At 36.3% G+C, this 22,750-nt stretch overlaps 1 protein-coding gene across 1 annotated transcript; it reads right to left on the bottom strand.

Annotated features, from left to right (window-relative positions):
* Nucleotides 1-18,890: 18,890 nt before the first annotated feature.
* LOC113334956 (protein CMSS1-like) lies at nucleotides 18,891-22,750 on the bottom strand. Its single transcript, XM_026581179.1, has 6 exons — nucleotides 22,422-22,750; nucleotides 21,788-21,983; nucleotides 21,534-21,606; nucleotides 21,258-21,307; nucleotides 19,289-19,402; nucleotides 18,891-19,155 (listed from the first exon to the last, which is right to left on the bottom strand). The coding sequence occupies exons 1-6, from the start codon at nucleotides 22,693-22,695 to the stop codon at nucleotides 19,017-19,019; spliced, it is 846 nt and encodes a 281-aa protein (XP_026436964.1). The 5' UTR covers nucleotides 22,696-22,750; the 3' UTR covers nucleotides 18,891-19,016.

Below are 22,750 nucleotides of genomic sequence, written 5' to 3' on the forward strand. Positions count from 1 at the left end.
CAGGAAGAAGACTTGTTCTTGAAGACTCCTTTTAGCGGGTAGTTTTTTTTTTTTTGAAGCGAAAAGAAGAATTTTATTGATCAATTAAACTGGTACATGAGTTTGATCTTCACATAGTTGTGCTCTAATCTCAACAGGAGAAGAGACGGACCAAATGTTAGTTAAAGCATTCTCTCTAGCTAATTTGGAGAGAATGTCAGCAACTTTATTACCCTTTTTAGGAATGTAATAACATTTCCAAGAGGTGAACATTTTAGCGGGTAGCTTTGTTAAGACGATTTTCTTTTTTTGCTTCCTCTTTTAAGGAATCACTAATCTTGAACAAAGTATGATAATGATATTGCAGATTGAAGCTTTGTGTTTTGTTTACACTTGAAAAAGTAAGTTAATTAGTATCTAATCTGGTGAAGGCTACAGATCAAGTGTTGTGGTGGTCTGGTCGTTTTAACTGATTGAGTCAACTCTGCCTAGTCATAACCCATTATAAAGGGGTTAAGGAGGTTTTAATGGATTTAGAGTTATGATTGTGTTGCATAGTGTCCACCAATAATACCAAGCACCATATGTATCTGACTAGGGTTTTTGTTTTTGGTATCATGGTGTTTAGTTAGTGTTTACCAACCCCCAAGCAACAACATAGTGACTTGCTAACCAATTCGTTCGTTTAAAGTCAATTTCTACTTGGCACTTTTGATGTACCGTTGCTCTCATAGATATCGTATTCAAACACATCATAGGTCCCCTCCACCCTTTCCCTTATTCATTACTACCTCCCCTCCCTCCTAAATCACGTCAATTTCTTTTTCTTTTTCTCCGCTTTAGAGTTGCCTTGGGAGGGATCCTTCCGTTCCGTGTGCTCATTTTGCTTTGCATTACTTTACACACGAAACCAACCTACCTTTTTGAGACAGACGGAGGTAGTAGTTAGACTTATGGCTTTGCAGCCTCTATTGAACCGTTACTTTTTTCAGAAAATTGAGTACTAAACTCTTGCTTGCAGGTGACATCTGCAAACATTAAGTTCAATATTCAAACTAATCACGAACTAGTCTTCAAGACATGTCCGGATTCACCGAATCATGTGCATTAAATAGTTTAAGGTTACAACTTACAATGCAATACATTGGCTCATTCAACAGACAGATTTTACTTTAGGCTTCTTTATTTCTCACTCATGGCACTTGCCAACATAGTGGGTTCAGAAAATTAAAGACAAAAATTCAATGATTTCACACGAGAAGAGAAGTTTCGCTATATGTTTGGGGTTGGTGGGCATTTGGTCGTTTTCACTTTTCGTCGTGCGATCCCCGATACCAAAATTTAAGGAAAGTTTTTTTTTTTCTTTTTTTTTTTAAGATGGATCCAGGCCCCTACCCAAATCCAGTCAGTTGGACTAGCCCCACTGTTAGACCCAACCCCGCAAACTCCTCTATACAACTAATTAAATACAACCATGATGGGGAGCAAATTCCTGACTTCCTCTTTACTGGAGTTGATGTGATACCACTGAGCTATGCTCTTGGACCCCTGCCAATCCCCGATATCAAAATGTTTTCCGGTCGGTTCTTTATATATATATATGCTGGATTGATTGGGATATACCCTGATTAATTAAGATATTACCCATTTTATTCTAATCCAAACTAGTGTGCTAAGGGGTGTCTAAAAGGTGTTAAAAAACCAAACTGTCCATACTAAAAAACCATGCCGACTAAAACATATTCAAAAAAAATTCAAAACCTCTCGTCGTCAAGCCTCACGAAGCGTTCCCCTGCTTCTTTTTTGCTTTATTCATTTTGAAGCTCTATTAATTTGATACGCGTTGCTTAATCTATCTTCAATCATCAATTGCTATACTCATTTTACTCGAACGAATTTTCGAATTTAGTTTCCGTTTTCTTTCTTTTTTTCTATCATTCAAAAGACTCCTTTCAAAATTGATCTGTGTTTTCGTGATTGTTCTGAAGTTTGATTCTTCTACTCTTTTGCAGTTTCATTATTTTGTTATCCTCTGAATCTGTCCGCCGGATTTTGAGATCCAGAAAAGTCCTCCATTCTTCTTTTGTTTTTTTCTTTCTTTTCACATTTTATCCCTATCTTTAACTCTTATTTCTTTCCCAATCTTTCCAGGTGTGTTGACTCCGGCGAAAAAATGTCTCCCTTTAGCAATTATCTCATCCCCTGCTATGCGTGGACCAAAAGAACGAGACACGTGTTGGGGAAAAAACCAAAAAGTTATTTGCGATGTAACGAAAGATTAGATCTCTATTTTTCCGTTCTATTCCCACTGATTCACAACAAAGCTAAGAAATACCTTAATCCTAGCATCCAAAATAATCAATACCCAAACCGTTCTATGTATCTCTCGATCTATAACAATTTGAAGAAAATCTATACTATCCAGGATAAGTATTACCAAAATCTAATCCCTCTTTCTCTTGTTGGAACCGGTATGGTACGAAATTTAGGGGTATTAAGCCTTGATTCTAAGGAAAAAAATTGGGAAATCAAACTCTATAGAAGTCTTATTTTCCGCTACAAAACATGGAAGATTTTAAAACATTTTAGTAAAATTGGTAATACGTCAGCTGAACTGTTTGATGGGCATCTTAATTTCTCAATCAATGGAAATTCATCAACTTTCTCTGCACCTGGTTCCGTAGACGCTATTCTAATCAAGACATTTGTGTCGGATGTAAAAGAGATACCCCTGAACCTTGAAACTCCTTTAATTCTTATTCTGCAAGTTGATTTATTTAAAGAGGGTGAGTTAACTTATTACCACAAGGATAAGATTAACATTTTTATGGAATTCTTCCTTTTCGTTGTGTGTGTTAACAAATGCCACCTTATTTTCTTATATGTACGTCTCAAATTTGTTGTTAAAATGTTTGTTGATTGGTTAACAGAAAATTTAATAAATCCCGTAAGTTTAGAAAACTTGAGTAAAACTTACAATGTAGTTTGTACTCATCTGGAGAATTTTATTGGTAATTGTCTGCATGATAAGAATTGTATTGTTCTGGTAAAATTTAGTTATCTCTTATTTTTGGCAATTTATAAGTATGATAGCCTGGAATTGCCAGGGTCTAGGCAAAATTGATACTAGAAGTAGTGTTCTAGATATCCTAAATAAGGAGAACCCGGACATCCTATTTTTATCTGAAACCAAGCAACAAAATAAAGAAACGCATAAGATCATGAAAAATGTAAATGTCAAGAATTATCGATTGGTTCCACCAAGAGGAACAGCGGGAGGGTTGTGTCTAATTTGGAAAACTAATGTTATCATTCAAATAATAGATCATGCCCATAATTATATAAATGCTAAGGTTACCAATCACATAAATGATAGCAGTTGGACTCTTACATGTTTTTATGGAAGTCCTTATAGGAAGATGAAACTTCACTCATGGAAAATAATAGAAGATATGGCTCAAACCATGAATAATCCGTGGATAATAATAGGAGATTTAAATGTAGTTTTACATGAGGAGGAAAAGTTAAGTAGATTTCCTTTTAAACGAAACGAATCAACTGTTTTTAACAATCTGATAAATAATTGTAGTCTAATGGACATGAGATTTATAGGATATACTTTTACTTGGAACAATAACAGAAGCGATAGAGATAACATAGAACAACGCCTAGACAGAGATTTGGTTAATAGTAAGTGGAACAAGAAATTTCCTAATTCTAGCATAAGACATTTGGGTCCTCTTGCTTCGGACCATGTCCCGATTATACTCAGTACGTACAATCATTGGAATGATGAGGCCATTCCTTTTAAATATTTTGGGGAGTGGATAAATCATGAACAGTGTAAACCTCTTATTCTTGATTGCTGGAACTCTAACATTCAGGGATCTCCAGCCTTTACTGTAAACAAAAAACTAGCGACAGTCAAGCATATCTTAAGACTATGGAATAAAAATAGTTTTGGAAATATTCATACTAACATAGACAACATCAAAAAAGACCTTGACAGAATTAACAAAAGAGTAACATATCCTAACAAATCTACTGAGTTAACTAAACTTAGGAAAGATCTTGCAAACTGGTATAATATAAAGGAGAAATTCTGGAAAGATAAAAGCAGGGATCAAAACATTGCTCTAGGAGATAAAAATACGAAATATTTCCACAACATAGCTAAACAGAGGATTGGAAGAAATAGGATAGAAACCATAAAGAATGATAATGATGAATGGTTGGACACTAGAAAAGACATTTCAGATTGCATAACAAACCACTTTAAAAGAATTGCAACCACTGTGACACCAGATATTAATCAAAGTATGATCAATCTTTTCCCAACCTGCATAACCCAAATAGATAATGATATGCTATGTGTCACTCCCTCGGAGACTGAAATTAAGACCATTTTATTCTCCATGGAACTTGATAAAAGCACGGGACCTGATGGGTTCTCGCAGAACTTTTTCCAGCAAAATTGGGATATTATAGGACCTGACTTAGTCAGTATGGTTCAGAATTTCTTTATTTCTGGTAATATCTCTAAGGAAATGAACGCTTCTTTCATTTCCCTCATACCAAAAACTCTCAATCCTATTACCCCAGCGGAGTTCAGACCTATTGCTCTTGCTAACACATCTTATAAGATAATCTCGCAGTAAGAATGAAAAGTCTTCTAAATAAAATGATCTCACCTTATTAATCGGCATTTTTACCAGGTAGGCAGATTTCTGAAAATATAACAATAGCGCATGAAATCATACATAAAATGAAAAACTCCAAGTCAAAAAAAGGATTCATGGGACTAAAAATTGATATGTCCAAAGCTTTCGACAGAGTCGAATGGAAATTTTTGATGCAAATAATGATCAATTTTGGGTTCAATGAGAAATGGTATAACTTAGTTCACCAATGTATATCAACGACTACCCTTTCTGTCTTAATCAATGGTAGTCCAATTGAATTCTTTAAACCCTCGAGAGGCTTGAGGCGGGGAGACCCTATCTCCCCATACTTGTTCTTGTTCTGCATGGAGGCTTTGTCCAGAACAATAAAACAAGCTGAAGATACTGGCCTGATCGGGATTAAAATTGTTCATCAAGCTCCTTCCGTAAGCCATATTTTATTCGCCGACGACCATCTTCTGTTTTCCAAAGTAAGCGAAAAAACTTGTCACAATTTAGTTAAATTGTTTACTGATTTTGGTTTAGCTTCTAGCCAGTTAATCAACCTTGAAAAGTCTGGAGTCTTTTTTAGTCCTAAAACTGAACCTAGGATCAGACATAGAGTCAAAGAGATTCTTGGAGTCACTTTCATTCCTTTAAATGACAAGTATTTAGGCTCTCCTCTATTCACGAATAGATCTAAAATAACCTGTTTTGATCCATTGGTTGAAAAATAGGATGCTTAGTTGTAAAAGGGTAGACTTGAACTCTGCTGGAAAAACATTTATGGTTAAAAATGTCACATGCTCGCTATATGTTTACCAAATGAACTGTTTTAAGATCCCAGTGAAAATTTGTAAGGACATAACAAAAATTGAGAGGGATTATTGGTGAGGAAAAAATGAGCAGGGGCTAAATGAGAATGGAAAGAAAGGTGTTTATCTTAAAAACTGGGATTCTTTTTGTAGATCTTTAGAGGAGGGAGGATTAGGAATAATAAATGTTCGAAAATTTAACTTAGACATGATAGTAAAAATGGAGTGGAGGCTAAAAGAGAATCATAATTCTCTTTGTGCCTCCCTTCTCAAAGTTAAATATTTCCCTAATAATGATATTTTGCACATCAAGAATATTGCTAATAGAAACGATAGCTGGATATGGAAGGGTATGTTATCAGGTATACAAAAAAAAAAAAAATTTTTTGTTTTTGGGAAGTTGGTAATGGAACAAGTATAGAAATTTGAAATGATTTTTGGATCCCTGAAACTTCGACACCTAGCATAAACCACAAACAGACATTAAAGGGCTACAAAAGGTGAGTGATCTGATTACTGCAAATAACTCTTAGGACTTAGGGAAACTAAGTAGATGTTTTGATAGTTCAACCATTGAGAAAATAAAGAACATTCACCTAAACGATGGTAACAGAGAAGACATTCCTCACTGGACCCTAAATGCAACAGGTAATTTTACTGTGAAATCTCTTTATAATAAAATCAATTCCAATGACAATGCAGATGAAAAATGGAATCAAATTTGGAGTATGGAGACAACTCCAGCTGTGAAGATATTTATCTGGAAAGCAGCTCACTCCATACTGCCAAATAGTATGAGAGTGGCAGCTATTCTCCCAGAAACAAACACCACTTGCAAACTTTGCAATGAAGGAAAAGAGACCTTAACACACTTGTTCCTGGATTGTGTATTTTTAAACAAGTTTGGATGCACTTTAATTTTGATATGCAATTTATAAAAAATGGTAATAACTCATTTCATTATTGGTTAAATAATTGTTTTGAGAACACTAGCAGAGGTGGCTATGGCATAAAATGGCAGGTTCTTTGTAGTATTGTAATTTGGCATATTTGGAAGGCTAGATGTGACATAACATTTAAAAGGAAAAGTCAAAATAATGAAGTTACATCCAACAATATTATCAAGTTTATAAATAGCTATGCGACTGTCCATAAGTCTGATTATGATATTATGCAATTACTATACTACAATCCACTTAATGATAAGACTCTCAAGGTTACGACAAACCAGTGGCATGAAAAAACAGGATTAATAGATATAAAAATCGATATCGTCCTCACTATGATGAATTCAGGAGCAAAAGCCGGTATTGGCCTAACTCTTTGTGATTATGAAGGGATAATTAGGGAAGCTATAGGTCTTCACACGGATTGCACAACTAGAGAACAACTAGAGATGGCAGGTGCGGATGCGGCTTTTCAGTGGGAAGCAAAATGGGGCGGTCACTCTATCACTTTTAGGAGCGATTCAGAACCTACTCTTGTGTTGCTAATAGGAAAGTATGCGGAAGCAAAGGAGCAAAGAGATAAAAATAGTATTGAAGTAGGCAGCATTGCTAAATTAGATATAAACTTCAAAGTCGAGGCTTTTACTCTAGTCTTAAGAATTAATGTGATATGGGCAGCTAAAATCTCCGTTTTTTGTAACAAATATGCCATCAAGCATATCTGGAAAGGAGATGATCTATGGAAAACCTTAAACTACTTAACCATTCAAAACTGGAATGAAGATATAACGGTGTTCCGGAACTCTCCATGCAGGGAGAATGGAACTTTCTTATCAATATTATGAGGGAATCCTCCTTTTCCATAAAAAAAAAATCTAAAATAAAACCTAATTCCAAAATTTCAATCAACTAATTAACTAACTAAATTAACTACCATAATCGTATTTATTAGTGTTAATTAATCAAGGGTAGATTAGACTTTTTTGTAAATATATGGTTAAGAGGCTTTGTGTTTTACTTCAAAATGACCTTATTTTGTCTCATTTGGTATACCCCAATTAATTTGGGTATTACCCAGATCTCGCTAGGATATATATATTTTTTAAATATAATCCGTGAGTTACAACACCAAAGGTGTCACTCTTCATGCAAAAAAACTCCAACAAAACAAATTGATCACAAAAACCCCATTTAACATAAACTGTCTATATTACCCCTTTGATTTAAATCACCCCAACAAAAACAAAAATCAACCCCGCCTTTAATTTTTATTATATTATTACCACCAACAACAACACACCACGAGCAACACCACCATCTTGCCACCACCACTGACCACCATCGCCGCCAACCACCACCACCACTGACCACCATCGTCGACCACCGCTACCGTACCATGACCATCGCCCTACCGCCACTGCATCACCACCTTCGACACCGTCCACTGCCACCACCGCCACCACCGTCCGCCACCACCACCGACATCCACCACCACCGCACCACCACCGTCATTGCACCACCGCCACCAGTCGGCACCACCGCCGATCACCACCGACCAGCTCCGCCGACCGCCCATCACCACCACCGACCACATCATCGTTTTCGCCTACCATCGCCAACCACTAGCACCACCGTCGCCGCCAAGAATATGATGAAACCAAAACTGGTTTCATCACTCAAATGAAAAACCAAAATTGGTTCCAACAGTAAACTACTATTTGGTTTCGTCGACAAATATAAAACATGAAACCAAAATTTTTTTCAACATAAAATTCTCGTATCACCAATAAGATTGGTTTTGTCTACAAAAACTATATAAAAAAAGTGCGATAAAATTAGATGAAACCGAAACTCGTTTCAACATAAACTATCATATCACCAACAATATTCCTTTCGTCGGGAAAAATTTAAAAAAAAAAAGTGAAACTAAAGCTCATCTCAACATAAAGTTATTATATCACCAACAAATTGGTTTCGTCGACAAAAATTAGCAAAAATACGATGAAACCAATTTTGGTTTCATCGTATTTATAATGAAACCAGACAAATTTACAAGAGAGCTTTACCTTGAGAATAAGATGAAAATATAATTGGTTTCATGCAAATGTCTATGAGTATCAAGATAGCTTTAGCTTGCATGAACAAGAAGTGGCCCAAGCAGAAACGAATTCTCAATGCTCCTTAATCTGGGTTCTTTAGGATCTGCGCGAGACAGTAAGAAAATAACATGACCCCATTTCAATAAAAATTTAGAAGTAAGATGTCAATGAACACTATTAAGAAAGAAAGCTACCAGCAAAAAAAGTTGGAGCGGCAAAAAGTGTACCCTTTGTATGGGACAAATAGAAAAGTGTATAAAGGTTGGAGCGGAAACGGTAGCGCCTCAATAGAGCCAAGCGACATACTTCTTCACACTAATGGGAGAAACATAAGTTAGTCGCAATTTCCGATAAAACATGCACACTGTACCTATATCCTATCAGTAATCACAAAGATTATGGTGTTTTTTCTATTACTAAAAATAAACACAAACCTCCTTCCCAAAAGACCATGCCTCATGATCACAATGCCCTTTTCAGAATGGCCTCGGAAAAAACGATGTTGACAGCACAAATTTCTTAATTAGCAAAAATTAAATAGAAACCCATTTTGGTTCCATCATAAATAAGATGAAAACATAATTGGTTTCGTGAAAATGTCTATTCAATTGTAAGAAAAATTACAAGAGGTATTATACACGTCCATTGATAGAAAGACGTCATTGAAACGTCATGATTGACATGGCATGCCTAAATGCTATTTCGCAAAGCTTTGAAAACACTAATGGATGTAATGTAAATAAACAAAGTGCTCACCACCACAAAGTTACTAAGATGAACTTATTTTCTCCCAAGTTGTTTAAGTTGCAGGTAAGACTATACGAGCTTCTAATACTCTGCAAAATCTTTGCAAGTAGATACTACATTACCTATCTCTACATTTTCAGCACAAATAATAATATAGAGAAAATATGGATCTACATTAACTTCACCACAAAGAAAAATGAGAGAACTAGTTTTGTTATTCCCAAAGCTAATCACATAACACATGCTTACCCATTATGTATCCAAGCATCCCTTCAAATTTTCAATTCCATACTGGATGTCGAATGTGAACTCGCAGAGTTTCACCTTCTTCTCTGCCAAGTAGTACCCACTTTGTAGACTGACCAGAACATGCAAACACATAAAAGTACGCATCAATAACCAAATAATAACAGTATTAATGTTACTGGCAAGGATACCAGCTAACAACGACCATCTAAGTAAAAAACAAAAGACCGAAAATGCCAAGAAACTACTAAAACGAGCCAAAGAGAAGTTCGACCACTAAACCTATCACAAAATGATTCAAGACAAAATCTTGTAAGCTATACTATCATTGTTTGTTGGTTTTCTGATATAATATACTACCATTATATGCTGATATAAATAGAGTAACAAGACTCCAGGTAGATAAACCTTCTTAAGGCAAAATACAAGTAACTACTTCACCAACAAATTGGTTTCATCGACAAAAATTAGAAAAAATACGATGAAACCAGTTTTGGTTTCATCATAAATACGATGAAACCAATTTTTGTTTCATGAACTGTCTACTCAACTGCGGGAGAAATTAGAAGAGTGTATTACACAAGTCCATTGAACATATAAGGATTTGTTGTGTACCTGCAAGAGAAATTATAAGAGGTGTTATACAAGTCCATTGAACAAATGAAAACAGACAAAAGGGGCATGGATATCTAGTAGTTTACCAGATTTTTGCAAACTGAACATGCTTAATCTGACCGGTGGGGAACTTGCTACACGAATATGGGGGTGATGATTTTGAGAAGCCACAAGCACCTCGCAAGTAAACAATCATCCTGCAAGTTAGTTACACATTAATACTAACCACACAAATTAAATCCTTCCAAAATGAAAATCTCACTTCATACTACGTAGAGAGAAATAACAAGTACACTGACCAGTTCAAGTATAGAGCTTTGCCAAATTGTTTGCACATACAATTGAAGTCATTGTGAGAGCAAAGAAAACCTATGAAATAACAACAACTAATAATGAGAACACAATTATCAACAACTGTTATTGTCTAAGATCTAAGTGAACGGTTTTGAGAGTTATCAAGGGAAGCCTTACTAATAATTCTACTAAAAACTTAATCAACTATTTTATGGTAAATGGAAGTACTAGGTTCTTTCTCTACTATTGTTAAGACTTCTCAAAGCATTAATATAACAATAAAAAATGTTAGAAATCCTAATCAACATGGGCAATTAAACAAAAACATGTGATGCGTCTTCAAAACCCAATCAATTCCCACACATGGATCAAATAGCTGAGACGAAATCATACTTTGAATCAAAAGCAACAAACCTGTGTTTAATTACCATCCCAGACCAATAACATTCTCACTCAACAGTAAATTCAGAGTAATCTTAAACTTGTTTCAATAGAAAATTATTTATCACCAACAACGTTGGTTTCACCGATAAAAGTTCAAAAAGTATCAAACAAAATTGGATGAAACCAAAATCGGTTTCAGCAATATTAGATGGTTACCAAATTGGTTTGTTTGATTTTAGAATATTTTTTACTCACTGAAAATGTAATTGCTCCACCAAAATTAGATGAAACAGAAAATTAGATGAAATTAGATCCTCCACCAAAATTAGATGAAACCGAAAATGTAATTACTCTGTTTGAATCATTGTACTAATCGATTAGAATACTCATCGAACTTAACATATAAGTGAAAACAAATCTCTATACTAAACACATGCAAGATCCACAATTTATTAGAATATTATAAGACGGTTTGATTTATTCATCATTTGAGACCCAATTCTTCAATACCCTAGACGTAGTTCATCAAAACAAGAAACCAATCGGCATTTGAGACCGATTTGTTTGACATCCTGTTAGGATCCTTGCCTGTATCTCACAAAAATAAGCTAAGAACCCTAAATAAACCCTTTGATTGGGGGTTAACCACCAGCTTGAAGAGTAATTTTAAAGAACAGAACTTTGGTTTACTGATTAGTTACCGGAATACAGGACTTAAGGCAGTATTTATAGCTGCACAGACTTGCAAAACAAGGAAAAAGAGTTCTGATAAAAAAGGGAAACCAAACTATGCTAGAAATAGGGAAGCCTAAATAAGTAAACTAGTGTGAATGGTGTTGGGTCACAACATCCCACCCTGCTCGAAACCAGGCTTGTCCTCAAGCCTCAAATTCTGGAAACTTAGCGATGAAATCATCAACATCTTCCCAAGTTGCGTCCTCTTGCGCATGATTCTTCCACTTGATTAACCATCTGGTGCCTGCACCACTGCCTTTCTTATACATGCGACGATCCAAAATCGAATCAGGTTCCCACTTTTCATAATCAATAATGTCTGGTAACACTGGTTCCACGGATGTAGTTGATCCCACCTTTAGTTTAAGCTGAGATACGTGAACAACTGGATGAATGCGGCTAGAGGCAGGAAGCTCTAGTCTGTACGCAACTGACCCAATTTTCTCCAAAATGCGGAATGGTCCATAGAACTTAGGAGACAGCTTTGAAAAAGATTGCTGAGACACTGTTGTTTGACGATAAGGCTGTAATCTTAAATAAACCCAATCATCTACTGAAAATGAACGCTCAGTACGGTGCGAATCAGCATATTTTTTCATTCTGGACTGTGCATCATGCAAATGAGACTTCAAAAGCTTGAGTGTATGATCACGAGCCTTAAGATTTAATTCAACATCGTGCACTGAAGTTGAACCTGGAAAATAAGCTGTAACTGCAGGTGGGGGACGACTGTACAATGCCTGATAAGGAGACATTCGAATGGCTGAATGAAAGCTTGTATTATACCACCACTCAGCCCAAGGTAACCATTTGCTCCAATCAGTTGGCTTCATTCCCGCAAAACACCTCAAATAACACTCTAAAGTTCTATTTGTCACCTCTGTTTGTCCATCCGACTGAGGATGATAAGCTGAACTGCGACATAACTGTGTATTCTGAAGAGAGAAATAAGCCTCCCAAAACTTACTCAAAAAAATGGGATCTCGATCACTTACAATCGATCTTGGCATGCCATGTAAACGCACAATCTCCCTCACAAAGATATCGGCTACAGAATGTGCAGAATATGGATGTGTAAGTGGTATAAAGTGAGCATATTTCGTTAAACGATCTACGACTACCAATATAGAATTTTTTTTATTGGACGAGGGAAACCCATCAATAAAGTCCATAGAAATATCGATCCATACGTCAGTTGGTATTGGTAATGGATTAAGAAAACCTGGAGAAGAAACAGCCTCAGATTTGTTTCTCTGACACACTTCACAATGAAGGATAAAATTCTTCACAGATTGCTTAAATCCTTTCCAGTAAAAATTATGCTGTACTCTCTTATATGTACGCAAAAACCCGGAATGGCCACCAATTGGAGTTGAATGAAACTCCTGTAAAAATTTTGAACACCACGAAGAAGTGGAAACTACCACAATTCTGCCTTTGTAACGTAATATACCAGCTACGTAAGAATAATTACGCTTATAAGTTGGATCTGCAACTAACCGTTGAATAAGCTCTCCATATTCAGTGTCATTATGACATTCGTGCATTATTTCTGTTACACCACTGAAAACTGGTGCAGTAAGACTGTAGTGGAAGCTGGATTGGCGAGACAGAGCATCAGCTGCAGCATTGTCTTTTCCTGGTCTAAAGATTATCTCATAATCGTAACCCAAAAGTTTAGATAGCCATTTCTGTTGCTCTAAGGAAGATATTTTCTGGTCCAAAAAATATTTCAGACTCTTATGATCTGTATATATTTTGAAATGCCTCCCAAGCAAATAATGGCGCCATTTTTGAATTGCAGAAATAATAGCTAGCATCTCCTTATCATAAACTGCTAAATTCTTGTTCTTCTCAGCTAAAGGCTTGCTGTGAAAAGCAATAGGCCTACCAAATTGTAACAAAACAGCACCCAATCGAAATCCAGAAGCATCGCATTCTATTGCAAATTCTTTAGAAAAATCAAGAAGGATCAAAACTGGTGTTGTAGTAAGAGCAGTTTGCAAAAGTTTGAAGGCAGCAGTAGCTTTTTCCGACCATTGAAAAGCATCTTTCTTAAGTAGTTGAATTAATGGCGCACTGATCTTACCAAAATCCTTAACAAACTTTCGATAATAACCTGCCAAGCCCAAAAAACCGCGTAACTCTCTGATGGTAGTTGGTGTAGGCCATGACATAATACATTCAATCTTCTCTTGTTCAACTGAAACTCCCTGAGCTGAAATAACATGTCCCAAATAACCCACGGAGGACTGAGCAAAGGTGCACTTGGATTCCTTCACAAATAACTGATTAGAACGAAGTACTTCAAACACCTGAGACAAGTGAATCAAATGATCAGACATATTCTTGCTATAAATCAGAATGTCATCAAAGAAGACCAGCACGAACTTTCGTAAATATTCCCTGAAAGAATCATTCATTAAACTCTGAAAAGTGGATGGAGCATTGGAAAGACCGAATGGCATAACCAAGAACTCATAGTGACCATCGTGAGTTCGAAAAGCTGTCTTAGGAATATCAGCTTTATGCAATCGAATTTGATGATAACCCGAGCGCAAATCCAGTTTAGTAAACACAGTCGCACCATGCAGTTCGTCTAACAGCTCATCAACAACAGGATTGGAAATCTATCCTTGATTGTCAGCTTATTCAAAGCACGGTAATCAACACACATACGCCAAGACCCGTCTTTCTTACGTACCATCAGCACTGGGGAAGAATAGGGGCTCGAACTTGGACGTATAAAACCAGAGAATTTTAATTCAGCAACAATCTTTTCAATTTCTGATTTCTGGAAGTAAGGGTATCGATACGGCCTCACATTGACAGGTGGAGAACCAGGAACCAATGGAATTCTATGATCATGAAGACGTTCTGGTGGAAGAGCCGTTGGTTGCTTGAAAATATCAGTAAACTGAGCTAATAATTGTTGTACTTGAGGATCAATAACCGATGTTGCCTTCAATGAAGTAGTTAATGAAGCTAGTTCAATAAAAAACCCATGATTTGCATGTTGTAATAAACGCTGCATTGATTTTTGCTCCAAAATCATTACAGACGAATGATTGTTACCAAGTAAGGACACAGTTTTACCATTAACTGTAAATTGCATTGATAATCTTGCAAAATCCCATTCAATAGGTCCTAAAGTACGTAACCATTGTACCCCTAAAACTGCATCACAACCACTAATGTCAAGCAAGTGGAAATCAGCACTAAACCTGAAACTAGGGAGTTGAATAGGGACAGAAGGACAAGAACCCCGAGTATTCAACTTGCCACCATCACCCACAGTAACACTTAGAGGAGAATCTCGAGAACAAACTTCAAATCCACATTGTTTAGCCACAGATGGATGCAAAAAGTTATGAGTAGATCCTGAATCAATCAAAATAGTAATGGGTTGAGATTTAATACGACCTGTAACGCGCATGGTACATGGAAAGGAAGAACCAAATAGCGAGCTTAAGGAGATGGTAGGATCAAATTCATATACTTCAGAAACTTCAAAGGAAACAGGAGCAGTATCCTCTGTAGTGGTAGAACCTTCACGAATATATTCCTCAACATCCAAAATGGTCAATCTGGGATTCAAACAAACATGATCTTTCTTGTAAACCTCATCACAATTAAAACAGAGACCCTTTTCTCTGCGTTCACGTTGTTCAGCTGGTGATAAATGGCGATACACAGGAGGAGAAGAAGACTTGTTATAAGGAGTGGGTTGAACAGTTGCAGCAGGCCGGAAGGGAGGAGGACGATAAGGCTGTCTGGGAACAGACTTATTTGCTGCAAGGGCTTCCTCTTGATGGATGGCTTTTTTAAAAGCATCATCCAAAGATCTGATATCTAATAATCTAAGCGCCGAACCTATTTGAGGTTTAAGAGAGCGGATGAAGCATTGAATCAAGTGTTCTTCCGTGAAGTCCACTAAATTCATTAAACGCTCAAACACAGGAATATGCTCACGCACTGTGCCTTTTTGTTCGATGTTGCTAATAGCTAGTCTAGGATCCACAAATTTCTCTGGTGCAAAACGAGCTTGAAGATGAGCACCAAACTCAGCCCAAGTAACAATGGCAGCTTTAGACTGCTTCCATCTAAACCAAACATTAGCATCACCTTTCAAATTTGCAGAGGCAATAGTAATTTTAAGAGCATCATCTGCTGTGTGAACTGCGAAATATTGATCTGCATTGAAAACCCAACCGTCAGGATCATCTCCATCGAATTGAGGAAACTTGAGGTTGATGTTATTTTGTCGCGGAGGTGGGGGTGGAGGTGGATTATTACGAGGACCACCATGATTGCCTGCAACTGGAGGAAGCAAGGGGCGAAGTTGATCAACAACGGCCGTGGCAACAGAAGCGGCAATGGTTGTGGACAAATTTGTTAACGCTGTAGTAATACTGGATGTCAAAGCTGTATTATTCTCCGTTAACTCTAGCTGACGTTGTGTTCTTTCTTCTTCACGTTGCTGACGCTGCTCAATAACTTTCTGTTTTCTTCTCTCTGTTTCTTCAGACTTGTTGGCGTTCATAGCCTGAATAAGCTCATTGACATTCTTGGTCAAGTCTGTCAATCCATCATTAACCCCCTTGAGATTTTCTGTATAATCATGACCACCCATTGTACTTCCAAAAAATAAAAAAAAAAAAAAATCAGAATTTGAGAGTAATTCGTAACCTTGCTCTGATACTAGATGTTAGGATCCTTGCCTGTATCTCACAAAAATAAGCTAAGCACCCTAAATAAACCCTTTGATTGGGGGTTAACCACCAGCTTGAAGAGTAATTTTAAAGAACAGAACTTTGGTTTACTGATTAGTTACCCGAATACAGGACTTAAGGCAGTATTTATACTTGTACAGACTTGCAAAACAAGGAAAAAGAGTTCTGATACAAAAGGGAAACCAAACTATGCTAGAAATAGGGAAGCCTAAATAAGTAAACTAGTGTGAATGGTGTTGGGTCACAACACATCCCACTTCTGAAATAGATAGATTGGTAAGAAAAACCACATTAATGTTACACAAAAAATCAGATCTCTAGATTTGACTGGATTTTTACCTTTTTATTTTCCTCGATTTGTATTCTCGATCTGTATATATTTATGTTGGTACGGGAGTAGTAGGTGTTGCTGTTGGTGATAGGAGAAGAAGAAAAGGAGGCGACGTTGGTGGAGGATCAAGAGATGATCGTGTTTCTGGTGGTGGTGCGAGAGGAGAAAGATGAGGCTCTGTTAATGGTGTTGGTGTGAGTGATAGAGAGAGATAATAGATCTCGTATGGAGAAGAAGACATGAATAGTAGGGTAGGTTGGGTATTTCTTGAAAATGAAATGGATGTAATTTAGTAATTTACCCATATTAAAAAATTTGGAGTTTTTGTATCACTTTTGGGGGAAATGGAGTTCTTGTAACTCTGAACATATGGTGGAGTTTTTGTACCATAAATTTGTTCACCTTGGTGTTATATGACTAGTTATGTTTTAAATATGAATTAAATGATCTTTCATTTCACTTATTACCCATTCATTCTTCGTTCCAAAGATCTTGTGACTGTGATTGATGATATTCTTAATCGGTAAATTCAACCTAAGTCATGGGTATTAGTTAAGTTAGCTCTTACTACTACTACTGTCAGTGGCAACGGATCCTACCGAAAAGAATCTGATTACTTCGGTTCAGATATCACTGTCGTTGCACTAAAATGATATAATTAGAAAAGACAAAATCCGTGCTAACAGTGCTAGAACACTACTACCACGTGGGGAGGGCCGATCAAAGAAAAATGAAATACCTAACGTGTTATATATCTTCTTTAGAACCAAAATATGACTGTATAAATTGTTATGCATCTGGCTCCATAATTTATTATGCATTTTTTATTTGTTGGAATGATATTTTTTAGGCATATACTACCTTCGTTTCAAAAAAAAAGATACTTTCACAATTTCATTTTTACATAAAACTAGGCCATATTGAAAAAGTGAAAGTGTCATTTTTCTTAAAATGAAGTGAAATTATCATTTTTCCTGAAACAGGCATAAATCAAAATATGGCTGCATAATGTATTATGCATTCTTTGTGGTGGTTTGCATAATGACTATGCATTCAATTTTCGAAAATTGTGCCTAAAATAATTAACACCTCAAAATCTTTCGTAAAAACTCTAAATTTGTTATTGTTGGTTGCACTCATTGCGTAGATCTCTTTAAAATCTTTCCAATGAGATAACATTTATAAAATTCCAAAACACGGATTTTTAGATATACTATTATATTCTATGCTTGCAAGTTATACCTCTGAAAAATATGATACACAAGAAGTTATAGTTATTGGGCTAAAAAGACGGGGTATTTTGATATTATCAAGTGCAAACTACCATACCATTTCCAATCAAATTGCACATTTACGTTCGTTTCTTTTTACAGAAAAGTGACCGTAAAAAGAACTCCCTTCGGGCCCTCCGGTCTACCCAATTAACGCTGCAATGGTGGTTAGTTTATCTAGACCCACCCCCACCAAATGATGGAAATTAATTCTTCTGCCAAGCAGTAACTTTCAGATTGACTATATAAAGTGCAGGTTGATAAATCCAAACAACCCATGAAGAGATCAGATTAGTTTACAATTTTGACTACTTTCTTTTTACTAAAAATGAAATGATGACGATTTTGGGCTACCACATTTCTAGAACAAAGAATATGAATTAAATGTCTAGCAATTTGAACTTCCAACTACCAATCAATAATGGTATTTGGATGGTAGGATGGGATATGTACTGAGTAATCTTTAAGATGATATTATTGAAAATTTCATTTGAAAGTAATTTCCTCACTGAAAAAGATTAGAAAAGAATGCCTGTACTTATGATGAACGCATTAAACAAAACTTAAAACAGGAAAGGAAAAGAAACATGAAACCCTAAAATGAATCAATCAAGAATAATGAACTAACTTGATAGATTCTCCTCAACTGTCAAAATTTGTCACTCGTTTGCTGGGACTGACATTACATGTGATAGACTTCACGACTTGAATAGGTGAATTCAGAACCAGGATAAGTAGGTCTGGCGACGATTGGTTACGACCAGTATAGAAAAATCAAACAGCAAGGAAAGTGATCAACACTTGTGTGGAGTGCCTTTAGTTAGGTTTTAGCTCCCTAGGACACAAAAGGTACCCATGCCAGGACATATTGACGCAAATATACCTATGCAGGCTCCCAGCAAACATTACTTACAAGAACTGAGATGGTTTCCAAAATTGTGGAAAGCAACTAAGGTCATCATACACCTCCTTAAATATTTATCAGTCGAACAAACGTATGATCATAAGAGCATTAGGAGGGGCCCGTATAGTGAAACTTAACCATTTAAAAGATTGAATAAATATGATCTCTCCGTAAAAAAAAATTACTTGAATTATCGTGCATTACACTATTGTATAACACTCCCTAATAGTGGTCAAAACTTTCACATACAAAAAACTACAGTAGATCATCATGAGGTTCATCAGTAGTTTTTACCTCACTGCTGCAGGATATAGGGCCATATAGACAGACACGTAAATCACCTCGTATCAGCGGCTGTTCAAAGTGGGTTTTATACAAGTCCCAGAATTCATTGCTAGCAAAAAATGAGAAAATTTAGTAATGATGTGGTTATTGAGAACTTAAAATGAGGTTGATAGATAGATAACAGAAAGCAAAAGAAAGAGCCTGCAAATGGTGGCTACAAGTGGAATGTACTTGTTACATACCTGACTTGCGGAAGAGTTAACAACGAATAGCCCTTGGTATCCGTGTGCATGTCAAGCACAATCACTGCTAAGCGTGAAAGCCCCAATGCATCCATGTCGATCAGCTTCTTAATCCTACATGCAGGAAACTTTACATTTAATGAAACAGAATCACTATCAAATAAGGAAAATTTGAGCATAAGTGATCCATAACTTATTTATATACAACCACATCAGGTCAGACACTTTTTCTCCTGGTAGAGAACTAGTTGACTTAAATCTTTTAATGTCAAAAACCATAGATCAGCCAGTATAAATGTACAGAAAAATACTGGGTCAACACACCAGATAACACTCGTTCACTACTTGGTATGCGTAGACTTTATTTCAACGCATATGCTATCAATTTTATAATACTCAAGAAATAGTGAAATCGATTTCTTATACAATTTTCTTTAATTTGTACGAGCAAGCAGGGCTATATTCAGAAAGAAGTCGCAAGACTCGCAACTTATGGCTGTATGGAAGATCTTAAAGTCCAACAATGCAAGTTCCAAAAATGGCTTCAAAAGCTGCGCATTAGCCTTGAAGAAGTTGCTGTCATTAGGATTTTGAATGTCAACAGTACAATGACGAAATTCATTTTTAACATTAAAAGGGTCTTTCCATCTTCACCTTAGCCTATCAGAAAACAAATGCAAACCAGAATTGTAGACTGGTTCAACTATTTCCCTAATAGCATGCTTATCAAGAAAAAATTTCATTTCACATTTGCAGTCTGTATCACCCTCATTTCTGATCTCATGAAGCTCATTGAACTGTGACTTCCTATGTGCGCAAATACTAGGATCAAGTCCTTTCATGTCTGCAATACTCCATTTTGGAGCACTTATATGCTTCCTAACAACATGTGAATGCATTGTCTTCTGTTTCTCATTAAGTTCAGATGGTATGAAAAATTGAACATCTTCATTTTGGCCTAAAACATTATAATTCAGTTCACTCGGAAGGAGATTAAGGTCAGGTTTTGGGAATTCTACGGATAGAGACAATGGCTCAGTCTCACTGATTTGGAGTGACTCAAATCTAGACTGCCACTTATCCGTTTCCAGCGACAGGGATAAATCTAGACTGCACTTTATGCTGTGTTGCAACGATACGGATACGGTATCGGATACAAGATACCGGTACGCTACTATGATACACCAACTTGAAAAACTAAAATACGGCGATACGGCATATCAATAGTTAAAAATAAATATATTATATATAAGATAGAAACTTAACAAAATACATGTATGATTAACCTCACTGGAGAGCAAAAATCTGGATAAGAAGGAAGAAAGTCTAAAGCAAGATCAGTGGACAGATTTGGAACTAATATTTTATCACTATAGTCAAAACTTCTCATAAAATCTAGTAAAATATCTAAATTTTCTAATATTAAGGTATTGACATCTAATATTTAGTCAAAGTTTTCTAACTGAGTTGTATCTTGAAGTATCCGGAGTATTAGTACGCGTATCCGTGTAAATACGTATCGGTACGGCTGAATTTTTTTTTAGGCGTATCGTTGTAACACAGACTTTATGTAATGCATGCAGCGGATTCCACTTCCGCACCAGAAATTCATTGAGTCAATCTACATGTGAGAATTGTCAAATACGGCTAAAAACACATAAAAGCAACTATATGGAAGAACCTAAATCATATGATCATCACTAACAACTACCACGACTGAGAAAGAAGTATGGTTATGAAATGTTTTTCTTATCATCCTCGTTGTGAGAATCTCCATTTGCAACTCTCGTCAATTAGCTAAGAAACTAATACTAAGACTTGATACAGTGAGGGAAAAAGTTGCAGGAAATATGCTCATGAAGCACAACAACTAGCAGCAGCAGGTGAATCCAACAAAGAATAGCAACAGGTGAATCCAACAAGGAATAAGAAGTTATTTTAATTTCGACAGGAAACTCATTCATCTAACCTGCTCGGCGTACCGCTAGCAATATTTACACGGGTCTTTAGCATCGCCACCTACATCAGCAAAAAAAAAAAAAGTTCAAAAAAAAAATCCATCTGATCCAAGAGGTAGTGGATCCATATACATGCTCTCTATTCAGTTAAAATATTATCTGTGCCACAAGAGGTCTAATAGGATACAATTATTTGATATTTTAATGTTGTATCTTTCCTTCACATGCCTTGGGTGTCACAGTTCAAATTTAATATATAATAACTGAACCTGGAAATAGATATGTACCTGCTCCTCAACCTTCATATGTTTTGCGAACAGTTTTGCAGCACGACACCCTTTTGTCAACGGCCGTAAGCCCCTAATGATCACAGCAAATAGTTTTACAAACAGAAGTTTTATCCTCAACTGCAATCTTCTTATATGAGACAATGTTATGACAGTAGTTGCAAAAAGTAATCTCGTTATGATTTAATCATTAATTCTTTTAAGATTTCAAACATGTTAAGTCTTATTATGCGAACATAAGGAAGCATCCAAACCTGAGAAGCTCCAATGCTCTTAGTGCAGATGTACTAATAACAAGAACTGCAGGATTCCCTGCATCAATTTTTCCCTCTGAAATCTTCCCTTCGCAGAGCTCTGCTTTCCATGACTTTCCAAAAGCCACTTTCATATGTTCGTGTAGAGAATCAGCATCTTGCTTTAGGTCTACAGGTGACTTGACAATGCACGAATCTGCACATAGAAAATAAAACAAAACATAAACATCTATCAGATGAAGGAGTTCCCCGGTTATACACTGAATAATGTGACATTTATCATGGGGCCTCTCCTCAGTCTCAAAAAATTGATTATTGGGTTCTACTGCAAAAGATAGTTAACATGGTGTCAAAGATAGGAGAATCAAAGGGGCACCGAATTAGCGACAAACAGTCAGAGATCCATGCCGGAAATAAACGCTTAGGGAAGTGTTACAATGACGGTCTGGGCGACCCGATAAATATCCATTTTGGAGGATTCTCTAACTATTGAGGCTTCTAGTGTAACAGATTATCGACATGGAACCGTGGTTTGTTAGAATAACGTTGGGGTATAATTCCTATGGATTATCGATAGCAAAAGCATACACTAAAACAATGATTAGACGGTTTACAAATTGGTAAAAGACCGAACCTTTGAATGATTCCAACTCGAGAGAAGAAAATTTGATACCATTAGAGGATTGGAAACAATTGAGGAAGAAGCTAAGTTGCTGAGAAGCAGGAAGATTAGAAGAAGCAATAACTTTTGATTCTTTCTTTGTTTTGGTTCCACTGATTTCATTGTCTTTCTTCTTCTTCTTTGTTTTGATTCTGTTTGGACCAAGTGGTAATTTGTTAGGGTTTTGAAAAGAGCGTTTATTCTGATTTTGGTCTTGTTTTCTGAAACTAGGTTTAGCACTCACCATCGTTGCCTTTTCTCCTTCTTCTGCAATTTTTAGGGTTTTAGTAGGGTGTAAATGC

Source organism: Papaver somniferum, unplaced genomic scaffold, assembly GCF_003573695.1.
Source record: "Papaver somniferum cultivar HN1 unplaced genomic scaffold, ASM357369v1 unplaced-scaffold_137, whole genome shotgun sequence".
Taxonomy (NCBI): domain Eukaryota; kingdom Viridiplantae; phylum Streptophyta; class Magnoliopsida; order Ranunculales; family Papaveraceae; genus Papaver; species Papaver somniferum.